The following is a 25,185-nucleotide window of genomic DNA, read 5'->3' as shown; positions in this document are numbered from 1 at the left end:
TTTCCTCTTCTTTTTTCTCTTCTAAATGTCACAGTTGACACCTGTACTGAGACTGAAATTTACCAACAGCAATAAAAAAGGGAATTCATGGAACTTCATTTTTATTTCTATCTTATAACAAATGTATTTGGAAGCACACATAAGCAGTTTTTTTTGACTATTGGAATGAAATTTAAGAAGCATAAAAATTCAACTCTCTAGTGAGGATTATATACCATAATCTTTATATGAACAGCTGTACACTTATACATGTTATAGGTTTTTTCAAGGCTAACATCAGAGAAAGAAAATCTAAATGGATCAAAAGTTCATTATATTTATCCTAAATACCTTCCAACTGCCCTCTTGAATAAAAACTCTGGAACTGATGTATATTGCCTTTATAATACAGAACACTGCTTAAAAACTCTGGAACTGATGTATATTGCCTTTATAATACAGAACACTGCTTATATGAACATACTACACAAGAACTTTTATGGAAGGAATTGCACCTCAGCAAGATTTTTCATCTACTTCTGCAATGATAGAGATTCTCAAATACAATACCTGTTCTCAAACATTTTCTATCATAAAGAGCAATCATTTCCTCATACTATCAATATATATTCAATGGCACATATTAATCACCACATGAAAACCTCAACAACTGCAGGGGCTGAATTCATTATGTGTCTTATAAGCATGTGGGAATTGGTTTATTACTGAGGTTATTTCAGTGCTTTGCACTTTCTGTCTAGTAATATATTTTCCAAAGAAAAGATAATTTCCAAATCTGCAAAAGCAGAAAGTTTTGTTTGATGTAAGGTTTGATATGACAGCCATTTGGGAGACTATGAAGGACGTTTCACCAGTGATGAGGGTATGTAAACTTGTCAGCAGTGCAATGTGTGAGATTTTTCCCATATATAATTATTTTCAAAAAGAATAATATAACTTCATTTTTCTTCCTTGATTCTGGAACATTTGAATAGTTTAGAGTAAAACATGATCTTTTTCATCATTTTGGAGTAGTAAATTTTGCCAAATTCATTAAGCACAAACACTGGTAATATTCTATAATGTAGAAGCATTGAACGACTTTAGAAATATTGCACAACAGTCAAAAAAGAAGGCAAGAACTTCATCTCTGCAGTGCAGATAACTCTCACCTATAGACAGGTGATGAACTGCAGATACCATATTCTCTACTCTATTGACACCCAGTCTCTGTGTCTCAGGTGTATGTTCTGATATACTCTCAGCAATTTCTTCCAGAAATTCAGCTGTGTGAACTTGTACTGACTAGAATTTTCTCACCAGAATTCAGGAATAAATCACTAATATTTATGTTGCTGTTTTCTGGACATAAGAGAATTGTTAGAATAACATTAGAAGGAACTGACACACTGAGAAGTTTCAGAATTTCTTGTAAAAGATCTGTTCTCATTTATTTACAAGACCTGTGTTTCTGTAGGTTATTCTCATTAAGATTTTCATCACACTCCAGTACAGGCCCTTGACAAAATGCAGCTGCAGGTACTTTGCTTTTAAAATTATAGAGACAATGATAGTTCCTTTATAGCTTTGTAGTCATTGTGCAGTCTCTAAGGGGTTAAGATGATACTCTTTCAAAGCCCTCTTCAACTGGAAAGCCTCAGTTTTCCAGTTTCTATTTTCCAGGAGGGCACTAGGACTTCCGAGTCACAAAATAATGCAGGTGGAGTGCAAGCTGCTTGTTCCTCTCAATTTTGCACAATTCCAGCTCCATCAATGTAAGAATCATTGGTACTGAGGTAAATAGACAAGACATCTATTTGATAGGTCTGTTTCTGTTTCAGAAACCTCTTTATGTAAAATACTTCAAAATGGTTATCGGGTAAAATAATTACAGATTAATTTTTGTGCTCCCAGGCACATCTAATAATGTATGGAGATGACTCATTTGGCTCATGCATATGCAGAGCACTAAGTTTAATATTTGTAGAGATCTGCAGTTTACAGTGGAGAGATATTTCTTGTTGTCATTGAAGATCTTCTTGGTGAACATGACTTCAAATGTGGGTACTGGCACTCAACCTACATCTTACTCAAAGTGTCTAAAGTCTACCCTGTCTTTATCCACAAACATTATTAGACCTCTCCCATTACACTTGATAATGTGCCCCATGAGCTTGGAGTGCTTTTCTATATCAAAAGAGGATGAAAAAAGTACTACCAGAGAATACACTAAGGGAACACTCACAGAGAGTGATTCCAGAAATAAAGGATATTTGGAAAAAAATTTAATTGGAGGATAAGCAAAATTTTTAAATGCACAAAGTAATAATAAACTGTGGTTTTTACAATTACCTCATTAATTGATTCCTTCTTATGTTAATCCCAACATTTATTTGTCTAGCAAATTATTAAAGACACACCTATGTTTTCTATAAATGCAGGACAGATTGGTGAAACTAAATATACAAGAGTCACAGCCTATGGGAAAAGGATAAAGACTATGAAAAAAATTATTATTTAGGACACTGGTTTTGGTCCAGTAGAGAGAAGCTGTTTTGCTTAAAATTGAAAAATTAATTCAATTAGTAATGTTATTTATGCCTGTTTAACAATGTGTTCATTCTTTTCCCCTTAACTGGATCACATTAACTTAACTTAAATCACATTGGAAGAGAAGAGGGAAAAAGTACATATTATGTATTCCCATTATACTTTGTGGAAGTAAAATTATATACAAAATTGAATTCTTCAACAGTTTTCTGAGTCAGAGATTATTTATCTTTGTTTCAGATAAATGGCCATTTCTTCAAATCCCTCTTCAGCTTTAGGAAAGTAATTGCTGTCATATTTTTTCATCAGCATAGGTTTTGTTTTTAAAAAAATTATCAGCTGAAACCAGGCTTCCTTATATTGGAGTGAGTGCATGTTCCCAGACTATCATCAGTATAGTGAAATCCAGTGGAAAAATCCTAAGTATGTGATACAATTTTTAAATCAGTGGCAGCAGATGTTGTGAAATATTTTAAGAAGACAGCCTACTGAGTTCCTACAGTTTCTTCCTGTCTTTCCTTATTTCCAGAACTGTGCAAATTCAGGGTGAAGTAAATATTCTAATTTAGGTCCATTTTTCATTATAAGTAGCGCACAGGCACAGATCTGATCTGTTCTAATCTTAAGCACTTAGAAAAGAGTGTATTTTCTCCATGGTAAAAAAAACTTCTCCATCCCTGAAGGGTTACTCATCCCTTCAGAATCTGAATTGCCTCTCAGCTTTATGTCACATGGCTAGAGCTAAATCCAGAAGGTAGTGCCTCCAGTGCCTGTTTCTAAGCAGGGTGAATTTGGTTCTGCCAGGGTTTGCCAGCAGTTCAAGTTTATCAGACAGTTCAACACTGTTTCTTTGCTGAGCTTTTATTGTCATAAAATAAGTCCTGCTGTTCCCAGCAGAGGTATTGTCATTGAGGAAGACATAACGCTACAAAAAAACCAGAAATCCCCCTAATTTATTTAATAAAGATTTCAGTTAGAATGATAACTGAAATGAAGAAAGCACTTGCATCATTCAAACACCAACTTCCCTTTCATTAGCTGCTTAACTGCCTTCTCATACACAATTTCCCTCCTCTCCCTTCTCTTCTCCTCTCCTCCCCTCCTTTCTCTATCCCATGCCTTTACAATGAAATAAGTATATGGTATTAACATCCAACTACTTGGTGTCCTTTCTTGTTAACACAAAAAGATCCCTGATTCCTTCTTCTTTGGTTTTATCCTTTTTTGTGCACATAAATGTGTTCATATGTAAAATTTAAACCAATCTTCAAGTAAATGACAGAGATTTAGAAACAATGATTTTCTTCCAATACATTGAAATTACCTGTGTTGAATGTACTGGACATAGGAATAAGTTGACAGAGACAATGTCATGTCAACATGCCTCAATTTCTTATCCAGCACACAGTGTGTCCTACAATGACACGGTCAATGTTTATTGAGCAATAGCAAAATAATCCAATTCGATTTTGCTGCCCACTAAAACTACTGTACTATTATTATTACTGTTGCACTGTGAAAAAATTCAGTAACTTCTGCTCCCTCTTATATATAATTTTTTTAATGATTCATCCATTTGCTCCTATGTTTCAGTAATAAAATAAATCATGCCAGTACTGGACTCCTTTGAAAACTCAATGCTAGCAAAATTGTAAAGCCTGTGTGCTCTGATTATTGCTATGCTTTGTTGGAAATGTCTGCATTACCACATATGTGTTGCACTGTTACATCTTGCATGATTTTAATATCTAACAAAAAGAATTTTTTTAATGACTTTTGGGAGAATGTCACTTTGGGGATGTTCACACATTTATGGGAGAATTACATGGTTTATGTGCAGTGACCATAACATGGAATGTAACAATATTCCATAAATATACAGCTTATCCATTTAGCCTTCTTACTAGACAAGGCAAGAGCCAGTTAACAAAATGTGACTTTTTTCCCTTGAATGGTTGTTAGATGTAATCTATCACACTCAAGCTAAAAGACAGAAATAATAAATTTCACCTTCTATTGCTTCTATTGCAGAATTGGTTTTCTTAGAATGAAGATTACATTCTGTGAGCTTTGTTGTTATGTTTCAAAAACTGACTTTGACAAGTGACAGATCATAACTGTTCTTAACCAGTTCTGTTCCTTTAATCCTATATATATTTTTACTGTGGTGATAGTTTCCCCTCTAATGACATTAACTATAATGAGAGTGCCCTTCTAGTGCAAGTGATTTGATACATTTTCATGATATTTTATACTAAGTGTTATTAGAGACCTGTACTAATGACTTTGTAAATGATACTATATTTTTTTCTATATTGAAACATGGATAGAGGCTGATTTCTTTTGCATATTCAGCAAAATTTGGGGCAAATTGGGACCACAGACACCCATATGAAGGAATCTTCTGGGTGGTTTCTGTCTCACTGTTGAGCAATTTTTGTGAGAAAAGGCATATTAACTCCTATAGAATAAATCTATTTTATCTTCTCCAGACCTTGCTGGAGAAGACCCCCAGTGCCTGAAAAAGAGCTCTTAGGGAGAATCTGAATTCTGATGGCTATAATAACAATGTTATTGCTAGTATTTAATTCTGCTCCTCAAACATCTTTAGCCCTTTTTCATTAAATAACTTATTATCTGACACACCCCTTGATAAAAGGGATATGAAAACTTGGATGGTCTTTTCAAAGATATGCAATTAATTGCATTGCATCACAGACACTTTGAAAGTGGCTATAGGAGCTACTTTCCAAATATCCTACATTTTCTTTTGTTATTCAAGACACAAAATAAGATGCAAAAGAGGAGTCCTCATGGTATAATTGTTTTATTTTTCCTGTCTATATATTGTCTATACAATGCTAGGAAAATGTCATTTGAAGAGGATGTTTTTAGTTATATAGAACTGAATTAAAGTGATAATGTTATTCCTTGTTTATTTGTAAAGGACATATAAATGTTTTCTCCTCTTCTTTTTCCCATCCTTCTTCCCATTAAGCATTGTACTTTCTGAGAATTACAGTACTATGACTCTATAGCATAATCAATAAGAAAGGAGTTGAAAAGAATTTATTTTAAAATAAATAATATTCTTTTTGGCCCAAACATGTTGTTTTAAATAGCAGGTATCTATGGGCCATGTTGTGAACCTAAGAAAACAACATTTGTTCTCCTGCAGAGGCCCTCAGCATTCAACTTTTCTATTGAAGAAATAAGATGTAATTAAATGTGATTAAATTAAGGCATAATTAAAAGTTACACAGGGCCACTAAGCACAAAGAGTTACATTCTTCTTTTTAGCAAGTGTGAAGGCAAAATATTGTGATATTTATAAAAGATTCCACGTGACTTCTCTTCCCCATCTGCCCTGTTGCTCTTGTCACTTTGTTATACTGTAATGGTACCGATATATTACATAACAGGGCTGAAATTGACTGACAGGAAAAGAAGGGGAGAAAGAGGGGAAGTACTCGCTTTTATTCCTGACCCTTTAGTAAGTGAAAAAAATCTTTGGTTACCAAATCAAGTTGGAACAAATGTTTTTGCTGCTGTGTGGTTCAGGTTTGATTGCTGAAATTTGTTTGCACTTCATGTGCGTTCCTGAGAAGCAGTCACAAATAAATGAGTGTAGTTGTTAAAGTTTTTCTTTTACTTGTAATTGCTTACCAAATAGTCATTTCTAATGCTATGATTGTCTGAATTTTTGTGTTTTTTGAATTGTTTATTTCTATTAGGACAGCCTCTGATTGAAGAAATTGGATTCAAACTAGGAAACAATTGTCACACATTCTCTGTAATGTTCCCTTAATAACCAAACTGTTATTGCTAAAAGAATTTTCTTTTTAATGAATATTTAATTTGGTGACTTGCATTAAAAACATCTATGTAAGCCTTATAGAAAAGATACTTTAATCATTGTAATACATAAAGAGGAACACCTTCGGGATTATTAAATTTTATTTTAGGATTCTTTCCTCCTTTCTGCTAAAGAACTGAAAATATCAGGATAGTGCTTTTGTCATATTCCTCACATTTCTTGAACCCAGCCCTCTGTGTGGCATACATATCACTTAGAGATCAAGAGCACGGATAAGCTCCATTGTGTAATTGTATACTTTATTGAGTAACTGTGGAAGGTACTTAGCATTTCCACTATATAAGCCCTAAGCAACTTCACACAATCTTTGAATCCAGGGGGTTCTGTTTGTTTCTTTTCTTTCTGGAACTCATCTTGGCTGTTCTCTCTCTGACTGATTTTCATGCTGGCAAAAAATTACTTAAAGGAATACTTTTTTTTCTCTTTTTTCTCCATTTTTTTCTTTTTTTTTCCTTTTTTTTCTTTTTTTTTTTTTTCTTTGAGGAAAGAAAGTTCTTGTTCCTTTCACAAAGTGAACAAGAAAGAGGCAAATATCCCTTCCTCCAGCGTTTTAGAAATTAATTCATCTTAGGTACCAGATTTCCTCACATAAGGGTACCGGTTCTAATGTGTTAAAAAAGTGTTATAACACTTTTCCAGCATTGATATTTTGTTTCCTCAGTAGCACTCATAAGGGGAATTTAAGAAATTATATTAATTCTCATAAACTACATCCTAAACAAAAGTATAGCCCAGATAGAAGGCCTTTTTTTTTTTCCTCCTTAAGCTGAAAATTATGTCTATTTAATATGCCTACTGTTAAACCATATTTTTCTCCTACTGTTCCTCCTTTTTTCTTTTTGGTTACATTTGCTCTGGAGATATGAGACAATACATTCAAAGTGAGAACTCTCTTCAGTTTAAAAGACACATTCTGCATTCATATTGAATGTGGGAATTGCAAAGGCAGTGTGGGATGTATTTGTATTCTTATTTGCATGCCAAAATTAAAATTGTTCTCTTGACTATGTTTTGTATCATAACACTGTTGCAGACACAGTTGTCGTTATCACAGACAAAGATGTCGTTATTTTCTGAATTAATTTCTTATCTGCATGTTTTGCAGCTGAGGTTTGCTAGATAAAGCAGCCTAAGAAGGGTAACATGAAACAGAAATTGTAAAGAAGACATAATAAAAACTGTAATACTGAAACTATTTCATCCGGTATAGCTTTACTATATGGGCAGCTGATTTTATTTTACCTAAAAAGTTTGAATATGATAGATACAGAAAAATCAGTTTTTAAAACGTATGAAATTCATCAGCCATAAAAAAAATAAATATGAGATACCAGAAAATACCAGAAAATATGGAAACTTGCTGTATGTTTATTTCAAAGCTCTGATTATTTAATTAGCTAAAATATAAAAGATCCATTCCATCATGGAATGATGATGAAATTTGCTTTTAACAGTGAGTAGTTTTGCACTGGGAGAATTAATAAGACACAATTTATGAAGACAGTATCAGAAAAAAAGACTTTTAAAATAGTTTGACTATTTCCAAAACCTGAAAATTACATCTTTCTCTACCTACATTTGGAAGCATAACAATTTGTTTATCAAATCTCGTACTCTTATAAGTAGCTACTAGATCACACATCCTCTACAACATATCAAAATAGTTCAATGCTTTACCAAGTGCTTTTTCTTAAGTTTTAAATCAGGTATAAACATTGCCTTAGTATTAGGATAAATTCATTAAGCATTGTGCCTTTAGTTTGTCTAACCCTCAAAAGAACATTTGAAGAAAATGGGGGACATTTCAGAATGAAATATTTCAGATTAATTCCAAGGAAAATCCAGTATAAAATAATTAATACAAACTTTTCTTCATATTTGTAGATTGTTGAAAACAAAACCACAAAAGTTTTTTCCAAAGCTCATGGGTTGAGATAAAGATAGTTTATTAGATAAAACAAAAAGCCACATGCTCAAGCAAAGCAAAGCAAGGAATTCATTCACTCATTTCCCTAGACAGGTGGGCATTCAACCATCTGCAAGAAAATAGAGCTCCATCATGCATGACCATTGCCTAGGAAAACAAATGTCATCATTCCAAATGTCCTCCCCTCCTTTCTTCCCACAGCTGTATCTGCTGAGCACGATGCCATAAGATATGGAAAATTCCTGTGGTCAGCTGGGGGCAGCTGTCCCAGCTGTGTCCTCCCCTACCCCTTGTGCATACACCACCCCCTCTCTGGTGGGGTGGGGTGAAAGGCAGAAAGGCCTTGACTGAGTTAGTCCTGCTCAGCAGGAACTAAACTGTTCCTGAATTACCAACATTTATTCCACAAAAAATCCAAAACAATGTCCTATATTACCTACTACAGAGGAAACAAAATTTACCCCAGCCAAAACCAGCACGTCTTGGAAGAAGTATGATTGTTTTTTCCTCCTTACCTTAAACCTGTTTTACAAATCCTGCCTTTTCTAGTTCCTTGTTCTTACTCCTATTCAATTTGCACTCTTTATCCTATCTTGTTTCTACTCTTCAAGCAGAGAAATAAACAAAATACCCGGTTGTTGAGTGAGGGTTTTGGGCAGTTTTGGGGGTATTTGGTGATCTCTGCCAAAAAAAAAAAAAAAAAAAAAAAAAAAAAAAAAAAGAAAAGTATATATATATAGCCTGTAGCAAAGTTCAGCGCTGAAAGTTTCACAAATTGGAAAAAAATTATGTTAGTCTTATGAAAACAATTAGCAGGAAAATTTAACAAAAGTTATCGACTATCCCTATTTCTCCTGAACCTCCTCTTTTTGCAACATTTATCTGATGTTTTCTAAACAGATGATAAGTAATATGCTATACAAACATTTGAATATCACTCCATCATATTGAAATCAACATGAGTACATACCAGCCAGAAAACTGGTATCACTTCACAAACACTGCAGATATAAATAAGACAAAAAAGCATTAATATTCCAAATAAACAATTATAAAGTGATATTTAGCATTATGCATTCCAAGTAAACATTATTCTTAATATGCTTTTAAATAATTAATTTCTATCTCTTTTTTTTTCCCAATTTAGAATTATGGGGCACATAATTATTTTGTAGCTGATGACTGAGCTGGAAAAATCTTAAAGTTTGCCCTTTCCTTTCCCCTTCATTAATTTACTGGCTTTTAACAATAGATTATACATGAGGTTTTCAAATGGAAGATTGCAGCAACTACTTGTACTAGTGGTTTTAGAATAATAATCAGGTAACATCTGTGGTGTCAGGCATGTTATAATTGCAATACATAAATAACCTAACCATGTTTAAAATACTTGCAAGTATTTATGTGCATGCTAGTCTTTTACAGAACTTTGCAAATACATGTGAAGGAAAAAGAGGTACATTTTTGCATTCTGATAGCATGTAAAACACAGAGGGCGTAAGAATTTTTTTACACACAAGTAAAATATTTATTTTTATTTATTTGGGCCAGGAAGTGCATGGTGCCCTACTTGCCTTCTTCATGAAGAACACTGTAATTTAGTTTTTTTATTTTCATTTTGTATCCATTAAAGAACAACACAGAAATAGTTTCCCTTGAACAGTAAAAGGTGAATTTGTAACTGGCATTTTTCTTCCTTTAAGGAATTTCTCTTTGGCAATCTTGCATCCACTGTGATTAAATTTTAGGGGATTTTGTGTTTGTGAGATTTTTTTAAATAATCTGATTGAAAAATCTCTATTTTGTTAGGACAATACCAGTTTTAATCATAGTGGGTTTTGTGGCACTACATTGTTTTTAGTTAATTTTACTCATAAAAGTTACCTTTGTTCAAGAATGGAAAAAGTCTATTTGTTGTAATTTTATCTCAGAAACTTTCTGGTTCTGCCCAAATGTGTACATAGAAAGGTCAGTGGTAGAGGACTTAGGACATTCACCCAGTCCATGGCTTGTCAAGCCTCACAGGAGAACCTTGGTCTGACACATTTGGGCTGTGAACTCTAATCAGGGGAGTTGTTTTATCTCTGTTTTCTAAAAAAAGCTGAGATCCATCTCACAGAGAAAGAGAAACACTGAGAATTTGGGGAAAAAAATAATTTCCATTCTTAGACTTAGTAAAAAAGCAGTAAAAGCAGTAAGTCATTAGATCCAGAAGGATCTACTTTCCAATTTTATTTTAAAGTGTTAAAACCTTTGCATGAGTCAGGCAAAAAAAACCACAGAGGATAATACAAATGGATTTACTATACCAGCATCCCTGACCCACTGCTCTGTTTTCCACCATTTAATGGGACTTGGAAGTCAATAAATATAGCCTGCACCCTAGTTTATAATGCAAGGAGCCCTAGAGTCCATCTCAGTTTAGAACTGTAGCAGGGAACAGCTATTTTTTTTTTTTTTTAATATGGGATGAATAGCAGGGGAAAGAAAAAACCATCAGAAAATCAACTGAATGAAAACTAACTTGTTTCTGATGCAAACATTCCTCCAGTCATTTTCCCAGACACCTAACTGATTAATAGTTATCTTTTAAAATCTTGTCAGTATTAATCTCACAGTGCAAAACTCAGCTTATGAAGCAAATTAGATCAATTCCATCTGTGCTGAAGTATGTGTTCTTGAAAGCTTTTAAAACATGATGGAAAGTATGACTACATACATAGTATTCAAAAATTAAAAAGGATAAAACATCCATGACTGTGAAAGGTCAGAAAATAGGTACAGTCATTTGTGATACCTTTATTCACAATAAAAGATAATTCACCTGACATCTAATAAAATAGATATGAGTTAGATATTAATTAAATATGAGTTTTTCTGGAATTCTTCAATGTATCTGAAAATCACTGTGGAATATAAAACCCAGAAAATATATGTGTGAGTTTTGGGGGATTACATCCAGTTATCCCAAAATGCAAGTGTTCCGGGAGAAGTAGGACTATAACTCTGAGAAAAATTATGTATTTAAATATGAAATTGTCCATAATTTCTCATACAAGATCTCTCATTGAGCTTTTTAGCTAAAATCTTGTTGATATGTGAAACCTGGCTTGTGATCACACTAGAGATTTTTGATGTTATAACTGACTTACGAGGAATAAAATAATACAGATGTTTTCAAAAGAACATGGAATAGACTTATGGCCCCAGTTTGGAAACCATAAACATTAATCATCTCTTCCTTGTTTTCCTAGCTCCTGTACGCTACTTTCAATGTGTCTTCCTAAATGGACCTAATGGATTTGGGCTGCAATTTCCTATTAATCCCCCTTCAAACAAGGAAGAAAAGACTCACTCAAAGACTTCCAAGAGAAAGACAAGGAAACCGGGGCAGTAGAGAGACTGAGTGCTGTGATCACTGACATTTTGCACTTTATCTTTTCTGCTGAGGTCCACAGTAGGATACAGTGGTACTTATTGCAAGAATGTGATCCACTTGCACACATGTACCTGGAAATGTTTCCATGGGGCAGCAGCAGAACAAGCAGTAATGAATTGTGTTTAACAAAGATAGAAATGTAAAAGTGCCCAGTTTCTCATGGAAAGGCTGCAATGCTAACAAGGCATTGATATGACTGTGTGTGAGCATGTGCGTGTGTTTTCATGCCTCTTTTGTTCTTGTTTTTCTTTACCTACATGCTCAGCATTGAAGTGAGTCTGTTTTCCATTTAATTTTATCTAAGGAGTGAAAGGTTGAATGTAGCTCTTATATCAGCAAGATTGCAAGACTAGCTGCAATCCTAAACCATTTCTTCTTAATGTTCAATCAAATTGCTGACAGGAAAATGCCTCACTAAGTCATGAAAATGTGTTCTGTGACTGGTGCTATTTTTATGTTTCATTGACCATGTAGCCTGAAGCTCACACTTGCTTGGAGCAGCTCAATACAAGATCAGTAGGTTGACTCCACAAGTGATGTTAATGAATATTTCTATTTAACCTGAAACTGTAAATGGACTGTTTTGTTGGTGAAATACAAGCTCTTCTCTTCCTGAGGCCCTAAGTGAGAAGAGAAAGTGAAACCACTTGGCAAAGATTGGGAAAACCACTGTTTTACTGACATGAAAGTCTGAAGAAACAAATGAAGTAACTATAGTGCTTCCACTTTTCTTCTGTGGCTCAATCAGATTGTTTTGTAGCAAAAGCCATGTAAATGGACATTATACCAACCAACAATTTGCTATTAGCTTAAGCCAGATGAAAACCTAGGATGTGAGATGCCATTTGCGAAGCTAAAGCAACCCAAATTTGCAGTAATTATGTGAATTTGATGCTATCTCAAATCAGTGAACACAAACAAAAACCAAAACCAAACCCAAACAAAAAAAGAATCAGAAAAAAAATAGACATAAACACATGAAATAATCCAGGTATCTCATTTTACTAGATGAAATGAAAGAACTTCCTCACAGAACACTACTGTAAATGGCTTACAGTAAAACTGACAATAGATGTGCTTGTCCTCAACAAAGAATTTTTTGCCCTAAAAAAAAGACAAGATGGCATTTGATCTGTTTAAAGGCACACGAATGAAAATTAGCATCTCACCAGTATATGTCTGGCAATGTAAATAATGCATTTTTGCAAGCTGCTATTTGTTTGCATTTCCTTACTATACTTTTTGCATTTAATCTGGGAAATATACAGCAGTGACCTTAGTTATGTCATTGCCTGCTGAAGCAACATGATCCTCTTTGTGCAAACCTACTACTTGTAGAATCTGAACATGCCAAAACTTTGGCGTGTATATCACTTTTTTATTTTTAGTATAGACCAAGATAGCATTGGCCTTGTCCCTCTTATTACACTCTCCCTGCCCATCCATCTTACTTTAATCATATAATTGACTCATGTGAGTTTTGGACAACTGGTTCTTTGACAGATTACTGCAACTCAGAAAGCTTTGCTGTTACACTGCTAGGTCCAGTTGGTATTTTCTGATTACTGGTCATGGCCTTCCATGAACTGGATCCTTAGTCTTAATGTGCTCTGATATTGCACAGGTCATGTGCTGCAAAACCTGTCATTGCAACAAGCAATTTAGGCAGTGGTGACCAGAAGGAGGTAGGAACAGATCCTGCTCTAGAAGTAGCTATTCCGATGTAGAATCACGCCATAGATATGAGTGTTCGTGGTGAAGGTCCCCACAGACCCCTGTGAGATCTGCTCTGAAGATAGCACTGCCAACAGGGAATTTTTTGACGGCAGAATTATGATCTCCAATTTTATTTTGGTGTCTCTTTTTATATTTCCACCAACTTTTTCCTTCCCAATTTGTGATTTTGTATATACTATGATGGATGTTATTGCCCTAGGTTTTTACTGTGAAAGCTGCCTTAAAAATGAGATTTTAACTTTCTGAAAAATCAGTTAATTCAAGATTTTATCTAATGCAAATAGTGAGGACAAAAAATTATATACAACAAGCCTTTATTTTTTTCATATTCTTTTGGATTTTTTTTTTTTCATTATAGTTAGCCTTAATCCTTCCTTCCCGTCTGAGATGGGAGATAAAAAGAATTTGTTCTGGATCTCATTTCCATAATGTTTCAATTAGGTATGTTTGAATGTTAGATATCTGAAACCTTTGGAAAGTAAATATAATTACATAAGGGATGTAAAATTAGTCTTTTAATTTTGTTTCCTAATCTATGTCACTGCCTGGAAAAACAGAAAAAGCAGGTCCACTCACAGAGAGGCAAGCATTTTTCTCTTTAAATTCACCTGGAAACTTTAAAAAAAATCCTGGTTTGCATGGTTTTACTCAAACTAGCCTGAAATATTGCACAAACTTTTGCTGATTGTTATACATTTTGGAAAATAAAAGATATAAACCCTGCTTCAGTGGCTGTGATATGTTGTTCTGTGAATTGAAAAGTACAGGACAAGGGTTTACATATGCAAGCTTTAGAAACCTTCTGATTATAAAGATGAATTTAGACTGAAAAAATTACTAATCCAGCATTATATTTACTCCTAATGGGCTTTTAGCAATACTTAGCCAGCTTTTTTACACACTTTATTGATTACACTCTGGCATATGGAAAGCTAAGTGGTTGCCGCAGTCATTCCAGGTAGGACTTCATCTACATCAAATCATTTATGTTCATCAGAGTGCTTATTTATAATACAACTGCACAACCAGTACAGACAAAGCTGTGATCTTCAACGACAAGTTAATAGTTCAAATAATTAAAATGGCCATGAAGAAATTGAGAGTGCAAAAAATGGTGAGATTCCCTACTCCCACATCCCACAGGAACTACATCTTCTCTATATCAGCAGTGATTAAAGCAGATGATGTGGTGTGAGAAACAGATTAGAGCCTGGAGGTGAGACAGCTGCAGTTGCTTATCTCTGCACTGGGGTTCAAGAGTCCTTTGCCCTGCAGAGTTTGGTGAGCCATCCCACATGAGGTGTGTCACTCAGCAGTTTGCCTGCACAATTTTTTCTGAGGTGCTAAAATCCTGATGAGGTCAATAGGAGTGGTCAATTTCCAGCAAGACCAGTGAGACACATTTTATATTGCTGCCTGACCCAGAGCTGTTTTCTTTTGCTGGTGGATCCCTCAGACCCCATCCCCAACCTTCAGTCCAGTTTCACACTTCTACCCGTGTCACAGCTGGAGTCCAGTTTCGTCCATTTTAAATCCTTCCAGAAAAACTGAGCTTTTCTCAATGGCTCATTTCTATAGCACCAGTGAGTGAGGGAGTGCTCAGAAAGTCTGGATAAGAAGATTTTGTCAGGTGCCGAGGTACTGGTGTGGGCTGCAGGGTGACTTCTGTGAGGAGCAGCCCTGGCCTGGACACAGACAGCTCCAAGGCACCAGCTCAGGGCACAGCTGAGCCCTGCTGCCATGATGGTGATGCCTTGGGGAAAGCATTTGTAAGGAAGGCTTGGAAATGCCACAGAGAGAGAGAGAGAGAGGAGGAGCAAAGAGTAAGAAGCAGAAGTTGTAGCACCAATATCAAAAGATAAGGAAGAGGAGCTGCTCCACACCAGGGCAGAGGTTTCCCTACAGCCTGTGAAACACCCATGCCAGAGAAGGCTGAAAGTCTGAGAGGGACAAAGCAGTGAAGAGGAACAACCGTGGGCCAACCATTACTGTCAGAGACTGGTGTGGAGTGACTTTAAGCTTTAAGAGAAAGGGGGAGGAAAGATTAATTAGTTTGCCTTTCTGTTTCCCACTATCCAAATAATGAAATTACACATTTTTGTGAGCTTATTTTTCCCGAGTCTTCTTTGTTCACAACAGTAATTAGTAAACATTCTGCCAGTTTGACAGTAAGTAGTAAACATTCTTTAGCTTGACCCATGAGCTTCTTCATTCTCAGTCTTCCTATTTTCTCTCCCTGAGGGCAAGAGTGAGCAGCGGAGTGGAGGTTCAGCTGTTAACCAAGGCTGACCCACCACAGCTAGTTGTTACACAGGGCCTATGCATGTCCTACTAAAAGTCAACAAAATGCTATTTGTCTCACACTTGGAGTCACCACTTAGAACACAATACAGAGCATATGTAAATTGTACATTACCACAAAAATCTATCTCACCAATCCCCAACTCTAGAACTTCGCAGCTAGATATTTTTATACACAGCAACTGACTGTTTAGTGTAGTTTTGTTTTTTTGCCTAATTCTCCATGATAAATACCCTAGGACAACATAATAGAAGTGCAGTAAGCAGTTTGAGAGAGATGTCTTTATCTACTAGGACACAGGCAGTCAGGAGAGCAGCTGAAACACTTTTCCCTTTCCTAGCTTAAAACTTTTCTTCCACCACTCAGTATAGTAAGAAATGAGAGACTTACTCCCTTAGGGACAACACTGGTCATTTAAGCTGCTTTAAACTTAAGACATTCAGCATCTCACTGCCCTCAGTTATGTGCCATTTGCAGCAATTCTTTCCAGGGATTAAAGATTTTGGAAGCCAAGAAAAAATTGAAATTATTACATGAGTGTCAGTGTTGAAAGCAAAGATGTGAGGGGCTGGTAACTGATGAAATAAAAGGAAATACAAAATGTTTTATGAGGGCTCCTAGGCAGAAACCACACATTAAAGTAGTATTTGCTAAATATTCATCTTAAAGGAAGTGAAATTTCTGCCATCTTTTAGTTTTCCAGAAGGAAGAATTACAAAGGCAATTGAAAATATGAAACCTGTATTATTTATACACCTGAAAATGTTATTAGATATCTAGCTTTCATACTATCCATTTATCCTGAATTAAGTTCTCCAGAAATGCCCAATTAGTCAAATACATAAAGATTATACATATTATTCACCTATGGGCAAAACAGGGTACACCTCCCAACACTGAATTCTTAGTCATTTGATTAAACAACAAAATAACCTTACATTTTTTTTAATTTTTTCTCTCAGTTTATGTATCTTTGTGTATGCATGTTGTTTGTGATACGTACTCCACACAACAGTTTGTTCTGAAATCCTCACATCTCAAGAACTGGGTTAATGTTGTAAATACTTATCACACCAAAGAAGAGTTTTCTTTGGTTTTCAGTTTTGTCTTTTATTATGATGGAGATTAGTACAATTTTTAGAATACACTTTATTTTGCCTGGTCCAAAAGCCTAGACATTTGGTCAGTAATGATTCCTTTGGGAAAAGTATTGTAAAAATTGCACTTCCCAGATACCACTTTTATTACACAGCTCTTTTACCAATACTCACAAGATAAAATTAGTTTACAACTTTCAGCCTTTTTCTTCATCTGAGTTGCTTATTCTCAAAGGGAAAAATATGTTCTTGCTCAAATAGTGGCTCCTGTGTTCCCTTTGGCTTGATTCTTGCTCTGTATTAAGAAAAATTCCATTTTTCTTCTCCACCCATTACAGGAAAAGAACGAGTTCAAAATCGTTTAAGGAACCTGAAGTTGCACAGATCCATGGGACCTGACAAGATACAACCATGGGTACTGAAAGAACTGGCTGAGGAAGTGGCTATGCCACTATCCAACATATTTGAGAAGTCTTGGAAATTTAATGGAGTTCCCACTGACTGGGAAAGGGGAAACATAATACCCATTTTTAAAAAGAGAGATAAGGAAGAACCAGGGAGCGACAGGTCAGTCAGTCTCACCTCAGTGTCTGGCAAGATCATGGAGCAGCTCCTCCAGGAAACTCTGCTAAGGCACATGGAAAATAATGAAATGATTGCTAACAGCCAACATGGCATCACTAAAGTCAAATCTTGCCTGACAAATTTCTTGGCCATCTACCATGGGGTTACAGCAGTGGTGGATGAGGGAAGGGCAACAGGCATCATCTCCCTGGACTTGAACAAAGGCACTGTCCCACATGACATCTATGTCTCTAAAATGGAGAGACGTGGATCTGATGAGTGGGCCACTGGGTGGATAAAGAATTGGCTAGATGATCATGCTCAAAGTGTTGAAGTCAGTGGTGCAATGTCCAAATGGAAAGCGGTGCCAAGTGGTGTTCCCCAGGGGTCCGTATTGGGACTGGTGCTTTTTAACATCTTTATTGGTGACATGGACAGTGGGTTTCAGTGCACCCTCAGTGAGTTCACTGATGACACCCAAATGTGTGATGCAGTCAACACAATGGAGGGAAGGAATAACACCCAGAGAGACCTTGTCAGGCTTGAGAGGTGGGCCCAGGTCATCTTGATGAAGTTCAACAATGCCAAGTGTGAGGTCCTGCACTTGGTTTGGGGCAGTCCCAAAAACAACATTAGGCTGGGCAGAGAATGGAAAGAGATTAGTGCTGGGGAGAAGGATTTAGGGCTGCTGGCAGATGAAAAGCTTGACATGACTCAGCAATGTGTGCTAGAAGTGAAAAAAGCCATCTGTATCCTGGGCTGCATCAAAAGCAGCATGGCCAGCACATCAAAGGAGGTAATTTTGAGTCTTTATTCTTCTCTGGTGAGACCCCACCTGGACTACTGTGTTCAGGACTGGGAACCCCAACACAAGAAAGATGTTGACATGTTGGAGCAAGTCCAGAAGGGAGTCATTAAGTTGACCACAGGGCTGGAGCACATCTCCTATGAAAATAGGCTGAGAGAGATGGGGCAGTTCAGCCTGGAGAAAAGAAGGCTTCGGGGATACCTAATAACAGTCTTCCAATATCTAACTGGGGCCTGCAAGAGAGCTAAAGAAGGACATTTCACAACAGCATGTAGTGACAGGACAAGGGAGAATGGCTTTAAGCTGAAGGAGGTTGGGTTTAGTTTAGACATTAGAGAGAAAGTTTTTACTGTGAGGGTGGTGAGGCTCTGGAACAGGTTGCCCAGAGAGGTTGTGGACTCTCCATCCCTGGAGGTGTTCAAGGTCAGGTTGGATAGGACTTTGAGATACCTGGTCTAGTGGAAGGTGTCCCTGCCCATGGCAGAAGGGTTGGAACTAGATGATCTTTAAGATGATCCCTTCCAACCCTAACCATTCTATCATTCTGTAATTCTAAAGCATACTCTGCCAACAGGCATACTCCTTCCCAGATTTGATTTTACCTGAAATGTTCTATTCATTTTCTTTCAGAATACCTGATGGTAATAAGCATACCCATGTCTGAAGCCTTTGGGGTTTGTCTCAGTCACAAATAAAATTGTATTAGATAGTATGGCTGGTGGCTTAAACAGCAAACTGCTGAATTTGGGTAGTAGCAGAGATAATAAGATGTTTCTCCCAGTGAAGTGTGATATTTGCTTTCATAATTCGATTTTTTTTTTCATTTTTTGTGCTAAATTTTGCTCAGAATTTAATTTGTTCTTCCATTAATTCCATGTTAAGCTCCAGCTACAAGAAAAAGCAATCTTCTTTGAAACTGATTCACCAAACTGAAAAAGAGTAACAGAATGATAGAAAGTAACAGAAACATTTAATTCATGTGCTTTTTTATTTCTAAAGAGAGGTATTACAAAATGGAGGTCTTTTTGATTTTGAGCCTGTCAAAGAAATGGGAAAATAAAGCTGCTAACATTAAAACTCCAGGCATACTTTCCAGCTGAACGACAAAGATATAAATGCACATTTATCATGCAACCCAACTTCTACGGAGTTTCTTTTCCTTCAGAAAATAGATAATGAAAAGGAGAAGTCTTGAGTATCATGTTGTAAAAATAGGGCTTAGAATAAGTGTTTCAGTGAAGAAAAGGCATGAAGACAACTTGATTACAACTTTCCATATGCCTCTCTAAACTGCATCTTCCTGACAAAGTCATGCAGCCAGCCTTCCCCAAAACAGCTGAGTCTCCTTTGCTTTGATGTGTGTATAAGTCTGCCTTGAGAAAATATGAATAAATCACTACTGCTTGATGGCTTTTTTTGAGTGTGAAAGTCAATGAATACAGTGTTCTGCTGTCTTACACATATAAGTGATTACACAGATATACTAGGATACCTATGTTCCAACTGGAATGACATATTCTCTGATTAATCAAATTAGTAAACTAGAGCAGGAGCTGGAGTGATGAGTCAAATAACATCAAGAGTTCTTTTAATTTCACAAAAAATGTAAAAAATAGTTGAAGAAAAAAACTAAAATAACCATTTTTCTAAGACTTTAAGACCCTTACTGCTTAAATCATACAAATCATACAAATTTAGATTATTGCCAAGAGTGTTTTTTCCTATTAATACCTTGTCAAGTGATTTATCATCTCTGGGCAGATATAATAGAAGGGAATAGAATCCTATAGATTACAGGGACATTTGGATTCAGCTCTGAATTCACTTGTTTTTAACTGATTGATCATTTAGCTAATTATTTTGGAATCTTCCCCAAAGACTAGAAGAGAAAATTGAAGTACCAAGCATTTTGTCATGTGTTTATTTTCAAAACAAAAGCTGAAAAGGCATTTAGAAAATTAGTACCAGTAACAGTGAGGTTATTAAATGCTAAATGTCATGAAAATGAAACATCTGGGTGCTTCAGCTTCCAGAAAATAAAGCCAGCAGCATAACTAATTTGTCCAAAAGTTAATGATTTAAAGAAACAAATAGTTTAGCATTTTCAGCTGATAGGAATTCTGTTGATGTCCTACAGTTTCAGTGGATTACAATTAGTGAAAATGACAAGTCAATGTAATCAAGGGCAAGAATACTTCAGAATTATTCCAGGTATGGGAGACCATTTCACATATTCATGGGATTATTTTACAGATTTATCTGTTTGTGAGCAGCTGTGTCATGGACAGGAGTGATTGGCAGACTACAGTGAAAAGGATTTCTGCAACGTAGTGGACAAATTCCCTAAAAATAATTTCACAGAAATAGAGCAGTTAACAAGTTTGGGTATGATCCTATTTGACAGCTATCACCCTTCATATTGAGACCTCTGCTATGAAGGGGTCTTTTATCACATGCAATCATTGTCATTCTTTTTCTTCCAAAAGAAAGAATATATATTGCTCTGCTTTTATTTAGATAAATACACATGTCAGAGTGTTAAGATCATCCTCTAACACCCTTTCTCTAACAGTGGTATGCTGTATAAATAATATAGTCAACTAAGGTACAAAGAACTCAGTTGTAGGTAGGATGGAGCTGAGGACTTCAGGCTTGTAGTGGAACTCTCAGTTTAAGAAAATTCTGGTACCCATTTTTAGATCAGACCCTTCTTTTATTTTGGTCATATAAATGTCTTAACCAAAACTTTTAATTAACAATATTATTCAAATTAAATTGTTTGATACTTTTAATGAGATCAAAGGAAGACTTCTCCCAATAATTTTATACATTTTAAAGCTTGTTTTTAAAAGATAGCAAACAATAATTAAATCCAGAAATACATGACAGAGGTGCTATCTTCTGAGATGCCAGCAATGAATGCTTTTCACACTGCATCTCACTTCTTACCTATTGATGGCTCAAACAGGTATCACTTGAAAAATACACCTAGTGGAGCTACACCCTAGCTAGCTGTCAGCACTTTGACAGTCATCACAAGGGAAGCACACAGAGACAGAGGAGAAGAAATGTCTGTGTGTGTGGATGCAGCCAGGCACCTGGACTCTTATGGATGTGCCCTTGCAGAGACCTTAGCATGCTCTCTCAGCACACATTTGTAAATTCCTGGAATTTAATGCTGATGTTTCAGCTTATATTTTATAAGCCCTTATATTTTAACCTGTGGCCTTTTATATGGAGTTATACATAATAACTCAAGCTGGAATATAGTGCAATGCTTTAAAATCTGTTTCAGCCAAACTAAAGAAAATTTTGTAGATTAAGCACTCTCTTTTTCCCATACTGTCTTTAATTATAAGAGATTTAGTCTCCAGTGATGGAGACCTGTCTCTTCTTTCCACAAACAACTACAGCCACTTAAGTAATGATTTATGTTACTGTTCTCCCATCAACATTGATGAACCTATACCAATTTACGGTAATATGTGAATCTTGAAATTTAATTTTTCCAACTGTAAAGGCTCACACGAGGCAGAGATCTGAATAAATATCTTCAGTGTAGTGCACTGATGAATCTATGCTATTCATTATTGTATTTCATTTTCAAATTCAGATTTTTCCTACTGGGAAAATCTTCAAAGGACAGAGATTCAAATAAACCCCATCACTGTTATTCTCCAGGAGATGAAAAAGTGGAAAAGCTGTAAATATTTTTCATTTTGGAGTAGTGAGGTGTTTAGCTACGACAACAACTTAGATCATATTAAATGCGCACATATTTGAACATTAAAAATTAAGGTTTGTATGTCAAAATTAACAAACTTAAATTACTTAAAAGTTTGAAAACTGACTTTGTCTTAATAGAAAGCCTTCCAAAGCAGCCAAACTAGGCACTGGTTTATGAAATCAATTTTAAACTTATGAAAAAAATTCCCAAAGAAAAACTATTGAGTATAAAATCACACACATAATAGTGAGAGATTAAGGACACAAATTCTAGTGCAACAATGCTAGTGGAACCTCTCCTTCCTGAGAAAGACCTTCTTCCACTCCTTCCCACTCTCTCTCTCAGAGATCAGATCTGCAAGTAGTTGCTCATCCCAAAAAGAAATGAGAAGCAGGAGAAAGAAAGAAGATGAGAGCAAAGTCAAACCACAAGGGACATGAGTCTCTGGGTGATTTGAAGGTAATGGAAACCAAGAAACCATAAGTCCTCTGCTACAATGTTAGATTTTATTACTCTTAAGCATTTTCTGTTCCTCTCTGGGGCAGTAGCATTCAATTTTGCAAGTATTTCTGAAGGGGTATTTTTGGATGTCCAGTTTTAATGTTCAAAACAGGAATTCAAGCCATTTCCCTTGCAAACCACAAGAAAGCACTGTATGCTTTTGTTTAATTTTTTGATTTTTGCAATAGCTCTGATGGATATCAATCCCTGATCAAATCATCTGGCCTAGCCAGCATCAATCTGCAAACTCTGCAGCTGAATCTGCTGACCCTCCAAAAAATAAGCATTCTCTTCCTTCATTCTCTGTTTTCTGGCAAGCACCCAAATACACAGAGATGTCTGTACCATACTGTACTGATGGACATACATCACCCTAAAGGTTGACTGCTAGGTCCTCTGGGAAAAAAATGCCTCTATACAGTGTGATCCCAGTGCTCTTTAGCACTGATGATCACACACGGGATATTAGACAATGGAGGCTTGCATCGGTGATGTGCTGGAAAGCTCAGCTCTTCATGGGCACTGAACTGCTGTCACCTCTCAGGCAACTAATTAGCTCACCTACCAGATATGGTCTAAGAAGTATTTTTGGAGATGAGCTTCATCATGTGTGTGAAGACTGGGAATTATTTGCTTCACAAATCTGTCAGAGCTCAGCTCATGCCAAACAAGACACCCAAGCAGGGTGTTCCTGAACTGGTTCCTCTGTTAATTGTTGCTATTGGTAACCATCTTTTGCAACATATTTGAATGGATTTTGGCTCACATCTCAATAACATATAATAAAATAACAATATATATTATTAACTATATACCATGATAATGATAGTTTAGCTAAAATATCATCTTATCCTTAACTATCAGGAGTCCAGTGTGTAATATTGTCTTAATATTTGCTTTAATCTGAAAACTGATAAAAACAAAACAGTAACAGCTAAACTCATCTAATTTAAAAACTTAGAAATATGTGGGATTACACAAAAGATGTAATGAATTCTATTCCCTAACTCAATTTCAATGTAAAATAATTTCTGTTATACTCTCACTGGTACAAGAAAGGAAAACAGAAGGCCCCAGATCTCATCATTTTGTCTGACAGAAAAACAACTCCTTACCAAAATTAATTAATTTTGCTCTTTTCTGTTCATTTAATGTGTCCAAAGGCTTTCTCATATGCTTAATTTCTTTTACATTGGAACAAATAATAGATAATGCAACAGTTCTTTCTTTGTCAAAGAAAAAAAATACCCACTACTATCCCATGAGTATCTAAGCTCAGGAAGAGAAGTGCAGAGCCTGATATTATAGCAGAAAAAAATTTCCCAATCCCACAACTCCTGTCTCAGCTTTCCACAAGGTTCTATGAAATATTTGTTCCATTGCCTGCATCGTCCAGTCTCTCATGACAGAATAGAAACCAACTCAGTCTTTTTAACCACTATCTGTTCTTTTAAATAGCAGCCCTGGGTTTAATAATTCTGCCTTTGTGTTGCTAAAAAGTAAAACCTCATATAACAATGCTAGGAATTCTCTATGTGGAACAAATATTCATATCAAACAATATTTGTTTCCTGCAGAGTAGGCTTTAACTTTTGTGATCTGCATGGTGTATTACTTCCAGAAATGTGATTCTGGCTGCTGACTAAAATTCTGATTTGTGAGGACAAAAAGAAGAAAATGAGCACACTCCTCTCACTGCAGAAATAAAAATGAGATTAGACTCTCTGACTGTCAAAGCAAATAATAAAAATACTTCAGGGTTTTGGTTAAATGTTAGATACCACTGTCTAGTTGTAAAAATGGTTATTAAATGGGAAATTTTTAGACCCCACAGAATTTTTGTAACTTTTAAAGGCAAGATTTGATAAACGCATGCCAAAAGAGACACTGGTATAGCTGATCCTGCCTAGGAGCAAGGATAATCACCTCACAGCCCCCATTCTAGCCCTAAGTGCTATGGTTGAACTAGTGTCTATATCCTTATTCTTTTCCTTGCGGTAGCAAGGAATACCTGAAGTGACAAGAAATTATACGCACCTTTAAACTTAACCAGCTTCTAAAATAGCATTTGAGGTGTTTCATTGAAACTATTGCATTCAGACACTCAACAGTATGGCATATTTTCAGATATTTTTGAAAACAGTGCAATACATTCAGTTTCTTTCTGATAAATCAGATCTCACTTCAGTAGTAAAAGCCTTGTGAATCCCGCTGGCACAACTGCTCTTCCACAACTGCTCAACATTTTGAGCAGCACCAACATAAAGAAATTAAATCCTTTTGTTGAAGATTCCTGCAAATGGTCTAACTTCTGCATGTGGAGCTGCTTTAATTTGTTGAGGAATGAAAAAAATCCATCTGTATTATATATTTCTGCTACTTTAGTCTTTATGAGAATAAATCTGTAAAACAAACTGTGAGCAGGCTCTGAGGCTGTATTTCAAATTCCTAATGGGTCACAGTGAAGACATGTGACTACATAGAAGAAAAGCTAAATCTCAGAGTGAATACCAAACTGTATCATTCAAAAGGCACTGAATGTTATAATGTCTCACTTTATCTCTGTTTTATCAGGTGTCCAGTCTAAGACATTTAATGATAAGTCTGTAGTCAATGAAAGAGACTGTAACTGCTGATGAGTTCACCTAATCTAAAATAAAAATCTGCGGGGTGGGAT

At 35.8% G+C, this 25,185-nt stretch overlaps 1 protein-coding gene across 31 annotated transcripts in view; it reads left to right on the top strand.

Moving 5' to 3' along the window:
• Nucleotides 1-19,691, top strand: part of TRDN (triadin) — a 228,023-nt gene extending 208,332 nt beyond the window's left edge. For 28 of the 31 annotated variants that reach the window (XM_085576497.1, XM_085576514.1, XM_085576512.1 and 25 more), the window contains one exon: nucleotides 17,247-19,691. In XM_085576497.1, the coding sequence (XP_085432623.1) occupies nucleotides 17,247-18,739 (1,493 nt within the window). In that variant the 3' untranslated portion in view covers nucleotides 18,740-19,691. Of the gene's footprint in view, nucleotides 1-11,587; nucleotides 14,233-17,246 lie in introns of those variants that run through there. The other 3 variants (XM_085576519.1, XM_085576518.1, XM_085576516.1) reach the window with 1 other exon arrangement.
• Nucleotides 19,692-25,185: the final 5,494 nt, after the last annotated feature.

This window comes from Lonchura striata, chromosome 3, assembly GCF_050655825.1.
Source record: "Lonchura striata isolate lonStrDom1 chromosome 3, ASM5065582v1, whole genome shotgun sequence".
NCBI lineage: Eukaryota > Metazoa > Chordata > Aves > Passeriformes > Estrildidae > Lonchura > Lonchura striata.
The sequence above is the reverse complement of the archived record's forward strand: the minus strand, read 5'-3'. Positions and strand labels throughout refer to the sequence as shown.